At 44.0% G+C, this 21821-nt stretch overlaps 2 protein-coding genes across 2 annotated transcripts in view; both read right to left on the reverse strand.

Annotated features, from left to right (window-relative positions):
* LOC126475002 (supervillin) overlaps nucleotides 1-17403 on the reverse strand; it is a 579202-nt gene extending 561799 nt beyond the window's left edge. Inside the window, exon 1 of the mRNA XM_050102541.1 lies at nucleotides 17322-17403. The gene's annotated coding sequence lies outside the window, so the exon portion shown is untranslated. The remainder of the gene's footprint in view (nucleotides 1-17321) is intronic.
* Nucleotides 1-21821, reverse strand: part of LOC126474503 (translation initiation factor IF-2-like) — a 476968-nt gene that overhangs the window by 42761 nt on the left and 412386 nt on the right. Inside the window, exon 4 of the mRNA XM_050101973.1 lies at nucleotides 507-649. Coding sequence (XP_049957930.1) covers nucleotides 507-649 — 143 coding nt within the window. The remainder of the gene's footprint in view (nucleotides 1-506; nucleotides 650-21821) is intronic.

The following is a 21821-nucleotide window of genomic DNA, read 5'->3' on the forward strand; positions in this document are numbered from 1 at the left end:
TTTATGAGCATCTCTGTCATTCTCTCGTGCTAACTTAAAAACTTACCGGTGGTGAAACTCACTGCCCCCCCCCCTCCACCCGTCCGCCCTGTTGCTCCAGTCAATCCAACCTGGTTTCGTTCTCACACTGATGAGCGTAACTACAGAATGGAATGTGCAAGAGCTCTGCGCGCATCTTCTTTCGTGGATGATTTACACTTATTTACGATACATCGCGTTAAGTTCAGCGTGGCCTCAGCTCTTCCTACAGTTACTTTTGTATGATCATTCCACTTTAGGGCCTTCTGAACGGTTACTCTTGGGTATTGCCAGTGAACTACCACCGATAGTGCACCAGAACAGAAACACTTTACGTTAGGATTAACTAGTCAGTTTTCCTGTATTTCGTAATAGGCTAATCTTCTAGACCTACCTTCCTACAGACAATAGCCTCGAACGCGTCAACGGCACGGAGCCTCTCACATTATCTACTACATATAGCCTATTCACCCAGAGCTGGGACCAACCGAAGTTTCACGTGACTGGCCACCGCCCGTCCTAGAAGCATGGGTGTCTGAAATCCTTCGTATGCGCCGTGCAGTTGGTCGCCGTGCTGACGTCACAGCGAAGCGTGCGTCGCTCATGAGAAATCCATTATTGTGAACTTGAGCTACAATGTAACGAAAGAATGCGCAAAAACAGACAGACGGCATAGCAGATTCAAACAAAGCGATTTTATCAACAGTGCTGCTTACAATAATGTTAAAGGAACGACAGAACTAATTTCATTCTGTTGAACTCTCTTTTCATTCAGGCTTTCAACAAAACGCTCCTCTCTCTCATCTTTAATTCAATCTAATTTCCACATTTGAGTTTCGGCTTTTTCCACCAAATGGAGAGCACATTTGTTCGACTCTTCTGCAGCCACTGTTCTTACTGCTTGTTCTAATAAGTTTTTTAATTTCCGACATTTTGTATATGCTGTTTTCTGCTTCAACATAGCCTTTGATTCTGGCTCTAACTTACTCCAAGGCATTTAATTCGCAGTGGCACAGAGGAGTTCGAAGAACAATTTTCCCTACACTTTCAACCATTTCATCTACTGCGTATTCGTTGTGTACCATTCTGTTTTCTTTAGCGATCTCTAGTAATTCCTTCTTCAACATACTGTCTTCAAAGGCTATGTTTTTACACTGAGGTCCCCGGCGGAGGTTCGAGTCCTCCCTCGGGCGTGTGTGTGTGTGTGTGTGTGTGTGTGGTGTGTGTGTGTGTGTGTGTGTGTGTGTGTGTCCGTCCTTAGGATAATTTAGGTTAAGTAGTGTTTAAGCTTAAGGACTGATGACCTTAGCAGTAAGTCCTATAAGATTTCACACACATTTGAACATTTTTCACATTGAAGCCATTGTGACATGTCTCGCTTATTGGAATTCGCATTAGGAACTTTTTCTTTTGGGCAAGAATGGTACAACGCGTTATTAAGAACAATAACTGCGTTTTCCTGAAGCCGAGGATGAGCACCTTTAAACCGCTTCTCTAATGTAACGGTGCGCGCACGTTTCCTCACGATAATCTCCACACTTTTTGGATTCGAAAATCCACGAACAACATTCGACGAAATCTGCTAGGATCTCAATGTGTGTGATCCCAATGTGAGAGTCATAATCAGGCGTTTGCCTCTGTCCAGTGGGCCCTTGTTTCCGGTGGATAATCCGGGCAGAAACGCTTGTTTGTATGATTTTATGGCATTGTCTAACCAGACGTTACTTCGGGTATGTCCTGCATTCAACGATAGTAAATGGGTCTTCCTTCATCTCTCAATAGTTTAATGGTTCGTAGATAACGCCGCTTCCCTAAAGTGATGTCATTCCTTCTTGCACGCTATCGCGTCCACGCCAAACATATTTAAAATTGATTGCTTTTAAAAATTTATAAAACTTAGTTCTCCAAAACTTGCCCGAATCTGGATCTTCGTTCAGGGCAGCAACCAATAAGCAGCTGTTGGTAAATTGTTACGGTACGTTAACAGAAAAAAAAGAAATATTCATGTACGCTGCTTCGGATCTCATTTCTATCGAAGTCATGAACACTTTCTGAAAGCTTCTGTCGTGATTTTTCTTTCTTGGGATACTTCAAAAAGAGTGTGTAGTCTTTGTACTTACTTATCACACGATGCACTGAAGAAAGACCACCACTTATATATGCAGCTGTTTTGAAAACATCAGTCAGATTGCTCTGCATATAACAGCTCCGCTTTATTCACATGAAGAGCCATGTGTTTCTTTGCAGACCTTAGTGACTTCTTGAGTGACTCGAAACTGACATGTCGGCCTTTCTCGCTGTATCCGCGGAGGATGACCTACAGAGGTTACTCGTACGTCATACTAATGGCAGAAAAAAGATTGGCTATTCGGTGGGCACAGAAACAATGAATCACACACTAACGACTACTAACACACTACTCTCACCGGACGCGGTGGAATCCTCTCCGCAAGTCACAGGAACAAGGCGTTAAGCAGGACAACGCTGTTTACGACGCTCTTTATCTCACTGACGGACAGACAGAACTGAATTTCACAACTCTGAATGGATAATGCGTGCTAATTTTTATAGGGGAGATTTTAATTCTCCAAAAAGGTCATCATAAGTGAGCACGCATTATTCAGTTCTACAACAGCAATAGATGTCAATAACTGTATGCAGTTTTGCGACTTTTTTCTTGAAACCTGGAACGACAAGGGCTTCTTTTGCAATCGTTTCGTAACCGTACAGCAGTCCATGTCATCCAAGAGTCAACACATACTCCGTAACCAACGGTAGCATCCACGTTGATCAAGGCTACTTTTCTCGTAAGGCCGTGTGAACTATTCATATGGATCGTATTTTCTGTCCTTTTCTAGCTCTTTGGCTTTGTAACGAGGATACTGAAAAAAACCAAAACGATTTTTCTGACACGTATTTTTTTTTCAGGCCAAAGGTTCCGTGAATACCAATCAAACGTCGTGTTCACGTCTTTCTAGGTGCAAATTTTTCTACTAGGAAACGAAAATACCGTACCGTCTGTTCGGCGCCGTACCTTCACAGATTCTCCTTTTAAACCGCCGCAGCTCTTTAGAGCAACACAGACACGTTCCGCAGGGCAAACTATCCGACGGTACGCGAAACAAAGACGCACAGTGCGCGACCGGCCGACCCCTGACATTCCAGTGAACGGAGCCGCACTACTGATGCGACCTTTCGCCGTTCTGGCCAGTCCTCAAATTTCAGAAGTCACCTGTCTCACCAGCCACGTCATATTCACAAAGCCGGTGCCCGTATTGTTATTAATGAATTAGTCCCCGGCATCGCCGGAAAGGCAGCCAGCGCTGACAACCGCCAATTACGGAGAAAGGCGGCGCTGTTTTTAATCACGCAGATCAGTACTGCGGTCGGCCGCACGTGGTCATCCAGTGTCACGGAACTGCACCACCACGAAGCCTACCCTTAATACGCAATGTAAAATTTATTACCTAGCGGTGGAAGCTGAAGTAGTATGATCTGGTACATCCCAGGAAAACGTGACAAAATATCGCCGCCGTGTGTTCAGCCGCCGGGCCACTCATTAACTGGCTTTTGTACGGCACACACATCGCAGTGGAAGCCAGTGGTAGCGCAGTCAAATCCATAGCTACTGGTTTACCGCCCGAGACACTTTTATTATGGAAATATTGAAGAGCAGTCGAACTCATCTGCTTCAGTTTCTGTCATAGGGCATTGCAATGTTTTAGACTACTAAATAAAACTTCGTTACGACCAGAAAGACATCACCAGGAAACATCTCTCTATTTAACACACAGAGATACGTCGATAAGAATTACAGAGAATTTCTATCGCTGTGCAAGCCCAGTGAATCGGAAGCCGGCGCATGTGCCGTGAGATGTATTTGCAAAGTTCCTTTAGCGTAAATGAAATAGGCTGATCCGCATAGAAGACAGTCTGCGCGTTAGACTTTAACAACTTTATGTCATCACAGTGCAGAGGAGATGATGTCATTGACACAGTCAAGCATCTCCGAATACCAACAACATTCACATATGGCACTGACAGTTTGAAGAGAAATGGCTCTGAGCACTATGGGACTGAACTTCTGTCGTCATCAGTCCCCTAGAACTTAGAACTACTTAAACCTAACTAACCTAAGGACATCACACACATCCATGCCCGAGGCAGGATTCGAACCTGCGACCGTAGCGGTCGCGCAGTTCCAGACTGTAGCGCCTAGAACCGCTCGGCCACTCCGGCCGGCAAAGGTTTGAAGAGAAAGGATCATCGTGCAAAGGAATAAGCACCGAACGGAAACATGAATCAGCATAAAACATTGAAGATATTCGCCTTCCGTCTGAAAGTGGTCCATAGAAATCTACGTACGAAAGAAGTAGGGCGCTACAAATGCCACAAAAAATGGTATAGCATCGTCTTAGTTAAATGCACTGAGGTGACAAAGTCACGGGACAGCAATATGCACATATACAGAGGGCTGTAGTATCACGCATACAGGGTATAAAAGGGCCGAGCATTTATGGAGTTGTCGCCTGTACTCAGATGATTAATGTCAAAATGTTTTTGACGTGATTATAGCAGCAAGACGGGATTTAATAGACTTTGAACGCAATAACTGGAGCTAGACGCATGAGAATCAATACAGAATTCAATATTCCGAGATCCACATTGCAAGAGAATGACGACAACACAAATTTCAGACATTACGCCTTACCACGGAGAACCTTCACTTAACGACCGATAGTAGCGTAATTTGGGTAGAGTGGTCAGTGCTAACAGACAAGCAACACTGCGTGCAATAACCGGAGAAATCAATGTGAGACGTACGACGAACGTATCCGTTAGGACACTGCGGCAATATTTGCCTTTGATGGGTCAAGACAGCAGACTACCGAAGCGAGTGTCTTCGCTAACAGCACGACATCGCCTGTAACGCCTTCCCTGGGCTCGTCTGGAAAACCGTGTCCTGATGAGATCAGGCCCGATTTCAGCTGACCACGAACCCGTGGTACCCAAGTTATCAAAGAGGCACTGTGCAAGTTGGTGATGGCTTCATAATGGTATAGACTGTGTTTATATGGAATGGCTAGGTCCTCTGGTCCAACTGAACCGATCACGGACTGGAAACCTCTATATTCGGCTACTCTGAGACCATCTGCAGTCATTCGAGGACTTCATGTTCCCAAACAACGACGGAATTTTTATGGACAGCAATGCGCCATGTCTCCGGCCCACAATTGCTCGCGATTGGTTTGAAGAATATTCTGGGCAACTCAGGCGAATGATATGGCCATCGAGATTGCCCGGCTTGAATCCCATCGAACACTGACGGGACATAGTCGAGAAGTCAGTTCGTAAACAACTTCTTCCACCAGCAACACTTTCGCAATTACGGTCGGATACAGAGGCAGCATGGGTCAGTATTTTTGTAGGGACTTCCAACGACTTTTGAGTCCATGTCACTTCGAGTTGCAGTACTACGCCGGGCAAAAGCAGATCCGACGCGAAGTTAGTTCAAATGGTTCAAATGGCTCTGAGCACTATGGGACTCAACTGCTGTGGTCATAAGTCCCCTAGAACTTAGAACTACTCAAACCTTACTAACCTAAGGACAGCACACAACACCCAGCCATCACGAGGCAGAGAAAATCCCTGACCCCGCCGGGAATCGAACCCGGGAACCCGGGCGTGGGAAGCAAGAACGCTACCGCACGACCACGAGACGCGAAGTTAGTGCTCCTTGACTTTTGTCACCTCAGTGTATTCCAGCCATGAATAATGTGGAACGAGTCCGTTTACGGGATATGTAGACGCGATTAGTGTTAATTTTAATGAACAAATGATTTAGTACTACTCATGCAAATACACTTGAAAATCAGACTTCTTTAGATGTTACTTGTTTTTAAATGCAAATTCGACCATGGAATAGAAGTTGTCCGGGAGAAAAGATTTTAGATTATTGTGCAATCAAAAATTTTTGTTGCTGCATATTTTTCTGCTTTGCTAGTCACAGATAGCTTTAGTAATATGTAATAACTGTCTTTTCCCTCTCGTGTTGCAGATATGGGCATCACTATTCTTCTGAGATTGTGATGGGCTATTTATGAAGAATTTCATTAGAGTAAATAATATGCACTGTGGCTGCGCAGTTAAAATGCCTATCTCCCTGAATACGTACATTCATGACGTCCGTGAGTGAACACCACTATTATTCTTACTGTTCGCTTTTGTGCAATCACCACTTTATAAGTGGTGAGCTAATTCTGGAAATTATTCCGTAAAAACATTAATGAATAGAAAAATTTGAACTATGCTAAGAGGTTGATTTGTTTGTTTCCAAAACTAGCAAGAGTAAGAAGAACAAAAATTTGGATCATATTACTCTGTTTACTACCTCCTGTGCATGTACTGCAGCAGTTGTTGGTACGAGTATTTGTCGTACAGAATATGTTTTTTTTAAATTTACTGTAAGTCCATTTTCAGAGAACCTCTTAATAATTCTTCGAAAAACAAACTATCTTTTGTGTTGCCTTCTCTCTTATACTATAGAGAAAAGGATACGAAAACCCGTTACTCCACCTTCAACAGATCCTGGTGGCACGAAGGAAAGAAAAACTGCGAGTATGGAACGTATATGGCAGTACCAAATCGCTCACTAGAGGTCGTGGAACATTCGTTACTCATTAATGAAATAAAGGCTATCAAGAGTGTGTGTCAGTATTTTTTCACCTGTCGAGAACATTGTGGTTTTCTCACCAACATTTCATCTTAAATATGACAGACAGGATGACGTCTTTTGGAAGGAGATCAGACGCGCGTGGCGTCATTTCAGTGGTAGTACGACATCATGAGGCTCTCTGTCGGACACGATAAATAAGGTACAGTCCGTCCTCTGTAGATGAGAGGGAACGCTGGCAGGAGTGTCTGACACCGATAAAGTACGATACAGTAAACCTGAGAACGTAAAATATCCTTGATAAAGTTCAAAGTTCTTCGATAGTGGTATATCGCGTCATACTTTAAGTCTGCAAGAATGAAACCATACCAATATCCAATGACTTAACTATCGTCCAATTCCCAAAAGTGATTATATTCGTACCGAGCAATTACACAAGGTTGATAACAGTATTTGCTTCGAAACTTAAGCTGAAGCTGTGGATCAAGCCGAAAGTCAGTCTGAAAACTGCAGTGCTTTACTTGGCATGGTCCTGTTGTAGTTGGTACATCAATGCCTTCTTCCAAGCTTGAAATTGACCTCCGCAGCTAGTTTTAGGGGGGACCTACAGTATAACGCCGACTCCGACGCACTGTGCAGCTTTTCAGTTTTGACATGGATAATCCAGTGCCAGAGGTAAAAGAGACGCTTAGTGATTGAAGAGATTTTAGAATCGGTTGGAGAGAAACCCTGGATCTCTGGATTTAAAGTGTGACAGTTAAACACTGAAATACCCAGCCACAGAGATCGCCCAGTATGGTTCCACCGGTTTATCTGCCTCGATACGTCGAAGGTGGCTTCACCACAGTATAGTTTGAAATAATTTAAGACCAGCTGTGTATTGATCAAAGCTTAAGAAAGTTTTCCCTCTTAGACGTGAGTCTACACAGTAGGCACAAGACACAGAATTATCTTCGCAAGCCGAAATCTCATCCTGCCATATCACATAGACGGATGTGTAAATTCGAATTCGAAGAGAGCCAGAACATGTAAGCGATAATGACTACGATATCCAGAGTCATCTTTTGTGGAGTCTCAATTTTGCCGTTCGCGTTTTTCTCCTCTGAAATGGTAATACAAGGTGTGTCCAAAAAGTTCGGTTAATGGTCTTAGAAAATAAAGAAAACAAAAGTTGGGAACGAAGTACTTTTACTTTGAAGACCATCAACCACCATCAGCTGCAACACACTTCTGACACCGGTTGTGGAGCTGCTGGGAACTACCAACAAAGGCATCTTACAAAGCACCGTGACCATGCGTAGTTGAATATGCAAATCATTGCAGAAGATGAGGCCTGGTGCTATCAACACAATCCGAAGACCAACCGACAGTCTCTGATACGGTGTTCACATCTTCCCCGCCTCCAAAAGCAAAAAAAGTCAGCTAACAAAATCAAAAGGTTAAGACGAAGTTTGTCGCTTTTATTGACAGCAAGGACTTGATCCATCACAGATTTCTACCAGAGGGACGTGAAGAAGACGATGAACACCACGCCACTGACTGCCACTTCGCCTGTAGATGGTATTGGTAGCTCCAGGTCTGATTTCCCATAGTGAGGCGGATATCCAACACTGCATGACTGCGGTGCTTCAAGATATTTGACACCAAGCGTTTACTGACAGTTTACAACAGCTTTACAACCAATGCCAGAAGTGTGTCGCAGCTAATGATTATAACAACGATGCTTGCCTTGAAGACGAGAAAAGGTATTTTCTTTGTAACCCACGTTTCGTTCATTTTCTGAGACCATTCGCAGAACTTTTCAGATGCACCATGTACCACAGGAGCCAGATCGGCGTCCTACATGAGCCAGATCGGCGTCCTACCTAACTTCGTTACTGCAGAGATGAGAGGGACTGAGGAGGAGAGAGAGGGGGGCGGGAGAGAGAGAGGGGGGCGGGAGAGAGAGAGGGGGGCGGGAGAGAGAGAGGGGGGCGGGAGAGAGAGAGGGGGGGCGGGAGAGAGAGACGGGGGCGGGAGAGAGAGAGGGGGGCGGGAGAGAGAGGGGGGGGGCGGGAGAGAGAGAGGGGGGCGGGAGAGAGAGAGGGGGGCGGGAGAGAGAGAGGGGGGCGGGAGATAGAGAGAGGGGGGCGGGAGATAGAGAGAGGGGGGCGGGAGATAGAGAGAGGGGGGCGGGAGAGAGAGAGAGAGGGGGGCGGGAGATAGAGAGAGGGGGGCGGGAGAGAGAGAGAGGGGGTGCGGGAGAGAGAGAGAGAGAGGGGGGCGGGAGAGAGAGAGGGGGGGTGCGGGAGAGAGAGGGGGGGTGCGGGAGAGAGAGAGAGAGAGGGGGTGCGGGAGAGAGAGAGAGAGAGAGGGGGTGCGGGAGAGAGAGAGAGAGAGAGGGGGTGCGGGAGAGAGAGAGAGAGAGAGGGGGTGCGGGAGAGAGAGAGAGAGAGAGGGGGGGTGCGGGAGAGAGAGAGAGAGAGGGGGTGCGGGAGAGAGAGAGGGGGGGCGGGAGAGAGAGAGAGGGGGGCGGGAGAGAGAGAGGGGGGCGGGAGAGAGAGAGAGGGGGGCGGGAGAGAGAGAGGGGGGCGGGAGAGAGAGAGGGGGGCGGGAGAGAGAGAGGGGGGCGGGAGAGAGAGAGGGGGGCGGGAGAGAGAGAGAGGAGGCGGGAGGGAGGGAGAGAGAGAGAGACTATTATCTGCTGTGTGACACAAATTCAGAAAGCCGCAGCTGGGATCACTGCATATGCTCATATCTGTCAGAACGGAGCAGGGAGAACTTTCGTGGTTACTTAGCGCCGAGAGTCAGCAACCGGAAAGTCTCTGCAGCGTCCAGAAAGGGGAGCCTCGCTGTTAACGACTTCCTCCCGCTCAGTCCGAGTCTGACCATAACAAAGGAAGCTTAGCGGGGTTACTGAATGAGAGGGAACTAATACAGAGCGTCCGGCTTTCTTTCGCAATACGTGCTCCTACAGAGACGAGAGCCCAACCGACAGTCCAGAGCTTCACAGATACCAGGGGCATGGGGAAGGCAATCTGCCGTTCGATCAGGATTCAGACTAAGCTCCCGAAACAGTGACCAAGGTGCCTTTATAATGTTACGTAAGGTAGATAAAACAATATTTTGTTATTTAATATACTCACAGTGAAATAAAGAAACAATTTGTCACAGTAGAAGAGTCTTGCGAATTCTAACAGTGTTCTGAAGTACTGGAAAAGTAATTTGTGAGTTTATAGCATACTCATTTACAGGGGCAATAGGAGACAAGTGCAGTTATGCAATCAGAAATCTTAGTCGGCGTACACACAATGTGCTATTAACATGACACACTGTAAGGAGGAATTTAAGTTGCTGATGATAATCGAACGTTATGTTTCAACAAAGAATTCAAGTCGTGGAACACAGGGAATGAGTCCCCTTTATATAATCGCGACAGGTTACATGGTATCTTTCCTTAAACGACCAATACTATGTGAAACCCTTTTGAAACCAGACAGAGCTATCGTAAACTTGCCATTCAACACTCCTTTCTTATCTTGCACTACTATTAGAAGCTCACTTGTTTTATGCTCCAATCAGTCCCACTTGGCTTTAATTTATCACGCTGCAAAGTCTTCGACCTTGGTTTGCTCTTCAATAGGTTTTTTTGCATATATATGAAAAATACAAGTTACTAAAACTCACGAACTATGTCTCCGAGGAGGAAGAGGGGGACAAGTGACACCCTATGGCGTTAGATGCCGTCTTCTCATCAGAAGTGGCTGCTTCTCACAACTGCATTTTACACAGATTGTAGACGATTTGTCACTAACTTTGTTTTTTCCAAGTGTACGCAAAAAAAGTTGAACAGATGAACGAACAAAACGGACTTGACACGTGTCGCAAAGCATTGATTTTTTACAAAATAAATAATGTCACTGGCAGCAGTAAGGAACCAATTATTTATGAATGACACACACACACACACACACACACACACACACACACACACACACACACACACACACCTTCTACGACTACAATTAGTTATCAAAACGTATTACAGGGAGGGATGTTTAACGTACCGGTGACAACGAGGTCATCGGAGAACTAATACGAGCTGTGACTGGAGGAGGATATCGTTCGTGTCCTTCCGAATGGAACCATCACGCCATTTGCCATAAGAGATTTGAGCCACTACAGCATACCACTCAGTAAGGTATTACTGCAATTAGACTTTACACGTAGATCTTAATGAAATGCGAATGACTAAAAAGCTACAACAGTGTAACTTTGGAAATAATCCAACTGTTGTAATTTAACAGAAATCGAACAGAGATGCAGCATTGCTTATATAAAGTTTTTGCGTTAATTTTCGCATTTCTTTTCATGCTCCTATGTAGTTGATAGATGTAACTGATCTGCCGCCAACACGTTTGACATATGCATTTTCCTTAAAGACAACGTTGATTTTACTGTAATCCTTCTATAATCAATTGAGTAGCCAGACATCTAAAATTATTTTTAAATTTTATTTTGTATTACGTCTACATTTGTAATTCTGCAGTAACCGTATTAAGTTCTACTGACATTACCTGTGTCAAGCTGTGTACAGAGCTGATTTATAAGCTACGGCCAAGGGCGGTCCCCGATCCAAAAGCCTCGAACAAAGAATAAAGATGTTAATCAAAATTTCAGAATTTTGACATTTCTCAGAAACTTCTTCGAGTACCAATGTTGGCGTCTCATTGTATTTATATCGACGTGGCGTCTTTGAAGATGCAGTAGTTTCTCACCTTTTCCTTTGTATTACTCTGTGTGCGGGAACTGACAAGTGAGAGGTGGCTGCTAAAATACTGACGTTCATGGAGAAAGAAAGGTTTCACTGGAAGGTTGAGCACGAATTAGACCATTCTTGCGTTTATGCATACCTGGCATATGGCAAACAGGAAGATCCCATCTTCGAAGATTTTCGAAATGCGTTCGATATTGTACCATTTGGCTTACTAATAGTCAATATACGATGACACGGAGTACCTTCGCAAATGTGTGACTGGCTCGATGAACATTTTATAGAAACCAGTATGTTTGTTCTACACAAATAAAATAGCGTCGGTTGTGCACCAAGGAAGCGCAACAGGACTTATAAACTCGTCAAAATACGTCAATAATTTATCATATACAACCAGCTGCACCATAATATTCATGTCTCTTCACGACAGGTCATCATCGCTGACGACTCTGTTGTGTACAGTGTAGTATCGTAAGGAATTGCTGAAACACTTCGACAAATTTTACACTTGGTGCAACGAATGGCGGCTCACCTTAGATGTTGACAAATGCGAGTTAATGCCTTTCACGAAAAGAAAGAAATCGATATTAGAAGACTGCAAGGTTAACAGTGAACATCTTAAGCAAGTCACAAAAAAATGGTTCAAATGGCTCTGAGCACTATGGGACTTAACATCTGAGGTCATCAGTCTGCTAGAAGTTAGAACTACTTAAACCTAACTAACCCAAGGACATCACACACTTCCATGTCCGAGGCAGAATTCGAACCTGCGACCGTAGCAGTCGTGCGGTTCCGGACTGAAACGCCTAGAACCGCTCGGCCACAGCGGCCGGCAAGCATGTCACATTTTTATCAATATTTAGGGGCAACGTTATGAAGTGATGAAATGGGACGATCACGTAAAGTCAGTACTAGTAAGGTGAATGAAAGACAGATTTGTTGGAAGGGGTCTGGGAAAGTGGAGAGTATCTTTACAGGGTATCTCATACAAAATGTTAGTGCGGCCAGTTCCATATTATTGTTGCGGTGTTTGGGGTTCTTATGAATTAAGCGTGTCAGCAGACGTCGACGAATTGAGAGGCGTACGGCTACGATCTTAACAGGTCGGCATAACCCACACGAAAGTGTAACAGAAATGTACAGCGTCGTTAAATGGCAATCCTCAAAAGAGACACCGCAGGACTTGGGAATCTTTTTTGCGTGTATTTAGGGACGTTTCATTCAGAGAAAACTGTATTGTGTCGAAACAGAGTGCTGTATTGCACACCAAATGAATGTCAGTTTGTCCAGAGCGGCTATGTAACTACAAATGACAGTATTAGTAACATTTATCGAAGGCGAAATACAGAGTAGTTGTAACTGAGGGACAGCAAGTCAGAGAAGTCCAGTGCGCGTTGTAATTATCTTATGGCAATGAAACTTGGTAGATATTCTAATGCGTTAATGCGGAAAAGATTTACAATGGAAAAAAAGTATCCAATTCTGGCCACCAGATGCACATCTGGTGCTGTACAGCATATTTCCGACGTCTCTGGCGCTCAGATGGAATAAACTATGTAAGCGGCAGTTAACAACAACATTATGCCTTTCTTACTAGTTTGACCTGTTCTGTCCACGTCCCATTCCTAATTCGTAACATATGGAAACAGTTCTTACGTCTTTCTTGCATTCACAGCGCCGGATTTGCACATGGTGATCAAAACTGGAATTAATTTTTTTCCAGTGTAAATCGGTTCCACATTAGAATATCTATCAAGTTCCTCTGCCATACGACGATTACAACTAACACTGGACCTCTATGAGTAGCTGCACTTTTATTATAACCACCAGATATATAAATTTCCTGTCTTGTGAGGAGACTCTGCATAAAATACGAAGTCCACTAGAGATCACATAGACACTGGATAACTTATACGTGCCTGATTCTAAGTCCAATACAGGCTACCCGGCTTGCAGTCTGTAAATATTTGTAAACCAGAATAGAAATCTAGAAGGTAACTCGAAGGTGATCGAAGACCACTGCTAGACAACTCGTTGACAACCGCTCTTACAATTCCCAGGTAATTGCCAATCACTTCACTTCACTGGAGTCACAATCCAATATGCAGCTTCCTAAACACCAGCAGAGCGGAATCAACTAGTCCCGCTCTATTTTAGTACACATGACTGGTGTAAGGAAAGATTGCAGCGATGCAGACGCCTTCCACAAGTCGACTATGAACATGTGGTTATGCTGTTGACATCTACCACGTAGGCAACCCGGCAGATCGGACTGTACTGCGGGAGGAGGTGGTGGTGGTGGTGGTGGTGGTGGTGGTGGTGGTGGTGGTGGTTGTTTGGATGTTTAAGGGGGACTAAACAGCGAAGGTCATCAGTCCCCCATTCCAAAAACAGGCGAGACATAAATTCACGAAGCAGGTAAAACGCCAAGGGGAAGGAGACTCCCCCCCAGGCCCTAAAAGAACACAAATGCGGCAACGAACACTACAGACACGAAGAGTACAGATGAACACCAGACAAAAGGAAACAGAAGAAAAGAAGATGGCCGGAGACTGGTTGACTGACCACGAGAACAAAAAAAGGGAAAGAGTCAACCATCTTACGACACACTAAAATCTGCAACCAAATATGAGAGACTCGAGGACAAGAGACACAGAAAGGGAAAGGTGCAGGACCTCCCTAAATGGAACCATAAAAAGGACTACCACGGATAAAATTTAAAACATCGTCAGCCATGGAGGCATCGTCGCATAAAACCAAAGGCAAAGTGCCCGGGAGATTAAAAGACTGCCGGAGGGTGCGCAGTCGGGGACACTCCAACAAAATGTGGGCGACCGTCAGCCGGGACCCACACCGACACAGGGGGGGGGGATCCTCCCGATTTAAAAGATGGTCGTGCGTCAGGTAGCTATGGCCGATGCGGAGCCGACACAGGATGACAGAGTCCCTGCGAGAAGCCACTGCGGGAGGGCCTAAGCGCTAGGATACAGCACTTCGCAACCGTTATTCTGCTGTCATAATTTTGAAGATCTTGGCTGAAAAAATGGCACGATTCAAGTTGGTTCGTTTGAGAAATTACGCAGTAAAGTTTCAATTAAACCTTACATATACGACATTTCAAGGGCATCCACTGCGATTTTTTTTATTCAAATGATTCATTGGTTTCAAATAATTCACTGTTTTCAAATAATTCATTGTTTTCAAATAATTCATTGTTTTCAAATAATTCTAGAGTAACGACATCTTTGAAATCGAAAATTCTATCCAAAATTTATTTTTAAAAATGCGTCGTAGTGTACTTCAGCTTGTTAACTCGCAAACTGAGTTTACTTAACAAGGTTTAGCTTTCACTTACCACTGCTTACTTGCTTTGTGAGATAACTGAACACTGTTAAACCTCTCAAAAATACAAATTCCAAAGATCCAAAGTGTTTCAGTTTATGATACTAAGATTTGCAATACTAATTTTTGCAATAATGAAGGTCCGTAACATTACTTCCATCACACTATAACGTAAATCCACTTAAATTGAGTAAAACAAAATAGTTATACACATTACTCTCGGATTTTCACAAATCGGCCCTGAAAAGTATTTTCCTGTCACGAACACTGCACGTGTCACTACTGTTGGCAGCTTTCTTTCTGACACTTAGCATTGTTTAGATGCAAACATCCTGACAAGGTTGTCATTACTGAGAGTCTGAAATAGAGCTGCCATTTATCGGTTTCTCATGGAACTATGAACTAATATGAATACAGCAGATCACGTATCATGTGTTACATGCAGCAGGTCTGTTTCTCATAGTGTGTCCCTTATCACTGTTTACGGCTGAGGCCTTCATATCTCACGTATGTATTACGAGATCACGGCGCCAAAAGAGACAGTCATTTTTCTCTCGTTCAGTACGTGAATAGCATAATAGAGAATAGAATATATTGTTACGAAATGCCCAATGCCACGCACTGTACAAGGACGTACTGACTCTTTTCGTAGGGGTATGTGTATAATTAAAAAAAATCTCCGCATTAAATTTTACTTCAAGTTGAAAACTGAAGCTTCTACCAATAAAATGCTATAGGTGACATTGGCGGGAAAAACTTAAGTCGGACGTTAAAACATCTGAGTGATCTAAGCTCTTCGAAGATGTTCAAGAATCTGTGGAGGATGAAACATATTCGGATCGAGAGTCCCACTTACATGTTTTGCATCCTGCCAATTGGAATGGTTCAAATGGCTCTGAGCACTATGGGACTTAACATCTGTGGTCATCAGTCCCCTAGAACTTAGAACTACTTAAACCTAACTAACCTAAGGACAGCACACAACACCCAGCCATCACGAGGCAGAGAAAATCCCTGACCCCGCCGGGAATCGAACCCGGGAACCCGGGCGTGGGAAGCGAGAACGCTACCGCACGACCACGAGATGCGGGCCTGCCAATTGGAAACATGGCTTATGAGTACGTGGCGATTCTCTACGGCGAGTGCGACAGAGATGGCACAGTGGTTAAGACACTGGACCCTAATTCTATAGGGGCGGGCTTTAGATCCTTATTGAGTCATCCTGCTTTTACTTGGTTGAATTCAGGCGAATGTCTGAATGGTTCCTTCAACAAGCTCCCTAAAGTTTTCGTAGCATCCTGGATCTCCACCGCTTACGATTCCGTTGTCGATCTCTGCCTATGATTTTGTTAGTGTGAAACAACGCAGAACTGCACCGCGGTTTACTCTCGGTACCTCTGTAAATGGCTGGGTGTATCTATTAAGAGGTCGGATGAAGATAAGCGGAATCTTCTGATTGGAAACGGCTTTACATGTTATTCTAAACATTAGTCGGGTTCGAAGTTCATCGAACCATTCCTTGTGGATGTTGCAGTCTCACAAACCACTGCAGTCTGAAAATGACAAATTTGTTAAAATCAAATATAAAATCCTTCCTGAAGGTGTTTGTCTGAGGTGTAGTTTGTACAGATGTGAAGCGTAGACGGTAAGCAGTTCACATAAGAAGGGGATAGAAGCATTCCAGATGTGGTGCTACAAAAGACAGCCGAAGATTAAATGAGTAAATCTTACAACTAATAACGAGGTACTGTACCAAAAACGGGAGAAAAGAAAATTACGGCACGACTTGGATAAAAGAAGGGCACGTCCCAAGGCATCAAAGAACGGTAAATTTGGTAACGGAGTTGACTAGAGGGTGAAGTGCGCGGAGCCTGCAGTTCGAGTGAGACCAACGTTTTAGTACAGGAAGCATTTTCAACTGGAAGTAGCTGGCAGGAATTATACGGAGATGATGAGGCTTGTACAGAATGGACTTCAAGAGAGGGTTGCCGTAAATCTGTCTTCGGACAGGAGACCACGACAGTCTTAATATGTGAAATCTGCACTTTACTCATGCCACATACGTGGTCGATTTCTGAATACGCGTTTCATCAGCAGACGAATCTGGGAAACCAGTCTTACCTACATCGAAAATATTTTCTGCCTGTTACGCTCCGCAGCTTTGGTAAGCTCTAAAAATGACAGGATGGAATACCGTAAGCTGCTGTTAGAAGTGTTCTTTAGTGAGCGCTTATGGTGTTGCATGCTACCTGCTGTGGAGCAAAACTAACAGAAAATAGTTTCTGTGCAGTTGTGATTGGTTTCAGAGATGTATCTGATATTAAATGTGTATTTCGAAAACGATCACGTATGGTGTATCAATATCAATGAAGTGCAGCTGGAGGTAATTTTTCGCATGAAACTTGTACCTGTAACATAAAAACACAGGGACTGGTCTGCGTTTTGGTGCGCTGCAGCAGGCAGGATCACCAGGTTGGTAAATGGCCTTTCGAAGTTCGGGTGCCCTTGACCTCGTGTGACAGTTGCGGTACTGACCTCAGCTGTGGTGCCGTTGGCGGCGGATGACCTCCTGGACGGCAGGGTCGACCCCGCCCCTACTGCCACCCCCGCCACCGCCGCCCCCAGACGGCGAGTCCGAGCTGCCGCCCCAGCCAACGCCGCAGCCGCCGCTCCGTTCCCGCAGCTGCCGTCCAGCGGCGTGTCTGCAACATGAGAACACAGCTACACCAAACGCACATTGTTAATCAAATTTGCTATGATATTAGCAGATAGAATCAGCTAGGACATTGTTGCTCAAAGTAATGCTGACGTAAATTCCTCAATATCTAAACCGATTACTACTGATTAGGCATAAACAATCGTCAGTACAGAAGATTATTATAACTGATTTTTGTGATGTTATAAATTCACTGTAGCTACATTAATCGACATATTTTCATAAAAATTCAAAACTTTTTGTACGGTATCAGTCTCACTTCAAATTTCCGCCACGAGAGCGCAGCACTGAGCAGTTATGCAAGATGGCCAGGCTCCGAGAAGGGCGTTATGTTGTGCTTGAAATGCATTCACATCAGTCTGACGTAACAATTGAACGACACACTAGAGCGCAGTTCAACAAAGATCGACCATCTGCAAACTCTATTCGATCATGGTACGCGCAGTTTATGGTTTCAGGACGCCTCTTCATGGGGGAAGCATCGGGTCGGCCTGCAGTTGAGTGAAGAAACGGTTGTCCGCGCGCGGGCGAATTTCGCACGTGGCTCACAGAAGACGACGAACAAAGCAAGCAGAGAGCTGAACATATCACAACGGACCGTTTGGAAGATCTTAAGGAAACAGCTGAAGCTTAAGTATTACCGCTTGCAATTGCTACAAGTCCTAACTCCCTCTGAGGAAGTCAGACGCTTTGAATTTTCGGCACGGTTGCAACAGCTTATTGAAGAGGACGGAATTTGTGAGAAACTCATCTTCAGCGATGAAGCAACATTTTTTTTTTGCGAACAGAGACAATGTCATGACACCTCTCATTCAGTGTGTTATCAGAAGTATCTGCCAGATCACATTTCGCCAATTTTGTGTAAGTGCATGTGAGGTGAAGTAGTGAACGGAAATTTGTGATAAACTGAGTGAAGGCAATGCACTAAATAGCAGCTGATAGAGATGCCAACCAGGGACACGGAACAGGACCGAAAATGTAAGAACAGAAACGTACATAACCTCTACCCTCGAAACAACTCTACACAAATGTGTGTGTGTGTGTGTGTGTGTGTGTGTGTGTGTGTGTGTGTGTGTGTGTAAAGCCCTGTGACAATAAGCACGTTTGTTAAATCGCTTTAGTCATTGATGATAAAACTGAATACTCCTTGGCCGATGGGTTATTCAGAACACGCGAGTCGTCTATATTTACGTTAGGCTGCTGCTAGAGAACAGTCCTCGGTCTACATACCCCGTCAATCCAAAAAGTTTCGAGACTTGACTAATAGAAAGTAAAGAAACATTAAGATTCTGTTTTTAATGCTTCAGGTGTTCTACATAGTCTCTCACCACTTAAGTGCAACGCAAAGAACGTTCACTCAACTTTGTGAAACTGTCAGGAAAATCCTTTTTTGGGATATTGTTCAACTCACATGTCACATTGGTTTACATGTTGGTTATGTCGTCAGTGGATTGATCCTTCATGTGAATTTCTCCACCTTGTCGTTTAGTGGTACGTTCGTACTGATTGCACCAACTCTCTTCAAGCGTGATGATTTTGTCCACTAAAGGACCTGTCTGCGTTTTTCATTTTAGTCAAGTCGTGGTATGCATCCACGCGTCGTCGTCCTTGTTTGGTGTGTGTGTGTGTGTGTGTGTGTGTGTGTGTGTGTGTGTGTGTGTAGCACAAACTATGCACACATTTTCCCCTCCCTAAAAAAATTTTCGGAGTTTTTCTTTAGGGCGAGAAGAGTAACGCACAACTATGTCTGGTATTAGAATAGATGCACCGAAATAGCTGCTTATAATAAATGTTTATTTACAACAGAGTGTTTCGGGCTTTATTGCCATTGGCAAGTACCAAAGAATGTAGTTTTAGCAAGAACGTGCATAAATGTGAATGTCATTTATATTAAAGTGACTATATTGTACTCAGGTTTACACTGATGTGACGTCCATATTACGCCGTTAGTGAACTGTCTTATAACTGTCACCGTTTTAATAAAGTGGCAAATGACGTAATATATTGGAAATAAAACGTTAATTATGGTGTGACAGTAGTTTGACAGTTCCACACTTACGACGCTATATGTTTACAAAGATTATGCGGACGAACAGCGATATTATTTTATTAACTAAAATTTGTTACGATTGTCTTTGGTTGCCTATGTTACTTCCCATTTATCCATTTTCATATTCTCCAAGTTCAATGAAGGTTTTGAGGTAGTACTTGGGTCTAAAGTTTGTATGCTCGTTTAATATTTCTTGGGGGTATTTTCTCGTGTGTGTATATACGTTTCCAATTCTTCACGAATGTTCATTGCAAAACGTTTTGGTATTCTGTGCAAACTCTTCTGTATTTTCGATCGTATCAGCACAGCGGTTTTGATTTTTCAAGTGTAGAAAGAAGCTCGACTGATTATTTTCGATCTCTTTAATGTTATCCTTGTATGTCAAGTTAAAATTTCTTCCTGTTTGATCAATGTAACAGCTCTTACAGCTGCCACACGTGACTATATATGCCTGGATTATCGTATTTTGACGTTCTAGTGGTGGCGGAACGTAATTTTATTGAAAGGCTGTTATTAGTTGGAAAGACTAGTTTAATATTTGCGGCTTTAAAAAGTGCATTAATCAATTACGTTCCGGCACGGGTAGGTCAGAGTAACGTCACGGTGAAGTGTCATCGCTGTGAACAATCGGGGGGGGGGGGGGGGGGTATAAATGCGGTAAATCCAATGTTTTGAGCTAGTTAAGATGACGGACCTCAAGTTGTATTGATACCCCTATAGCGTCGAAAGAGTGGGTCTATCATACTACTGTCACACTGTAATTAAGGTTTCGTTAGTAATATATTAAGTCATATACCACATTATTAAAAACAGTGACAGTTCACTAACGGCGTTATTTGGACGTTATATCAGTTTAGACGTGAGCACTATATAGTCACTTTAATATAAATGACATTCACATTTATACAGCTCACAGTTACACACGTTCTGGCCAAAACTGTGCTCGCAGGTACTTAACAAAGGCGATAAATGCCTAAACAAAATGTTGTAAATAAAGATTTGTTGTTACAAGTGATTTGTTATTACAAGCAGCTATTTTGGTGCATCTATTCTAATAATTTACGGACTTTCAGTTCATTGGTCGATATAGATTTGTGACACATCAACGTTGACAGACTACGGCCGCACATCCATTACTTTATCAAAATGGTTCAAATGGCTCTGAGCACTATGGGACTTAACATCTATGGGCATCAGTCCCCTAGAACTTAGAACTACTTAAACCTAACTAACCTACGGACATCACGCAACACCCAGTCATCACGAGGCAGAGAAAATACCTGACCCCGCCGGGACTCGAACCCGGGAACCCGGGCGTGGGAAGCGAGACCGCTACCGCACGACCACGTGTTGCGGACCATTACTTTAGCATGGCCTGTTCTCACAAATGGCAGGTAACTGCTCGAATGAACATCTGTTGTCTACAGTTGTCAGTTCTAGCTGTCATTATAGTAGGGGGAATGGTGGTGCGGTCCTCTTACTGCGCTTAACAAAACGCTAAATGTGGAAGACCATCAACAGATTTTAAAGCTTTGTGTACTGCGTACTGCAGAGGAATAACTGGGAGACGATTATCATTGTTATCGGCATAGCAGTGCATCCTGTCATGAAGCAACGTCTGTGAGACAGTGGTTGGTGGTAACTAGCTTTCCTGAAATGGACTGGCCCAGAGGAGTCCCGACTATAACCCAATGGAACTTCGAGTTAAGTTAGAACATCGACTTCACTCCAGACCCCAGCGTCAACCATCACTCCCTCCTCTGGTTGCGGCTCTTGATGATGAACTCAGCCACCTCACTGGAAGTGTGCCCAGCAGAATTCAAGTCGTCATAATGGCTACAGTGGACACACCACATGTTAATGTCAATATGTGTGTGTGTGTGTGTGTGTGTGTGTGTGTGTGTGTGTGTGTGTGTGTGTGTGTGTGTGTGTGTGCGCGCGCGCGCAGATATTTTTGCCAGATCAGTGGTTTGCAACTTCCTTGAGACCAAGTTAGTTGTTACCCCTCATCCCACCTATTTCCACCACCATCAACATTAGCATTAGCATCTTATCAAACTTTACAACGAAAAAGAATTTTCTGTGAACACTTATCTTTGAGATGACAAATGATTGATGATATTTAGTTTTTGCGCGTGTTTTATCAATCCACGAACCAAATAATCGTTGAAGCAATTGGTACATCTTATTTCTGACAACCTTTTCTTATAGAACGACTAGCTGCGGTGCCCGTCTTTGCCCGGGATGTTTGATATCTGCCACACACAGT

This window comes from Schistocerca serialis, chromosome 4 (assembly GCF_023864345.2).
Source record: "Schistocerca serialis cubense isolate TAMUIC-IGC-003099 chromosome 4, iqSchSeri2.2, whole genome shotgun sequence".
Lineage (NCBI taxonomy): Eukaryota > Metazoa > Arthropoda > Insecta > Orthoptera > Acrididae > Schistocerca > Schistocerca serialis.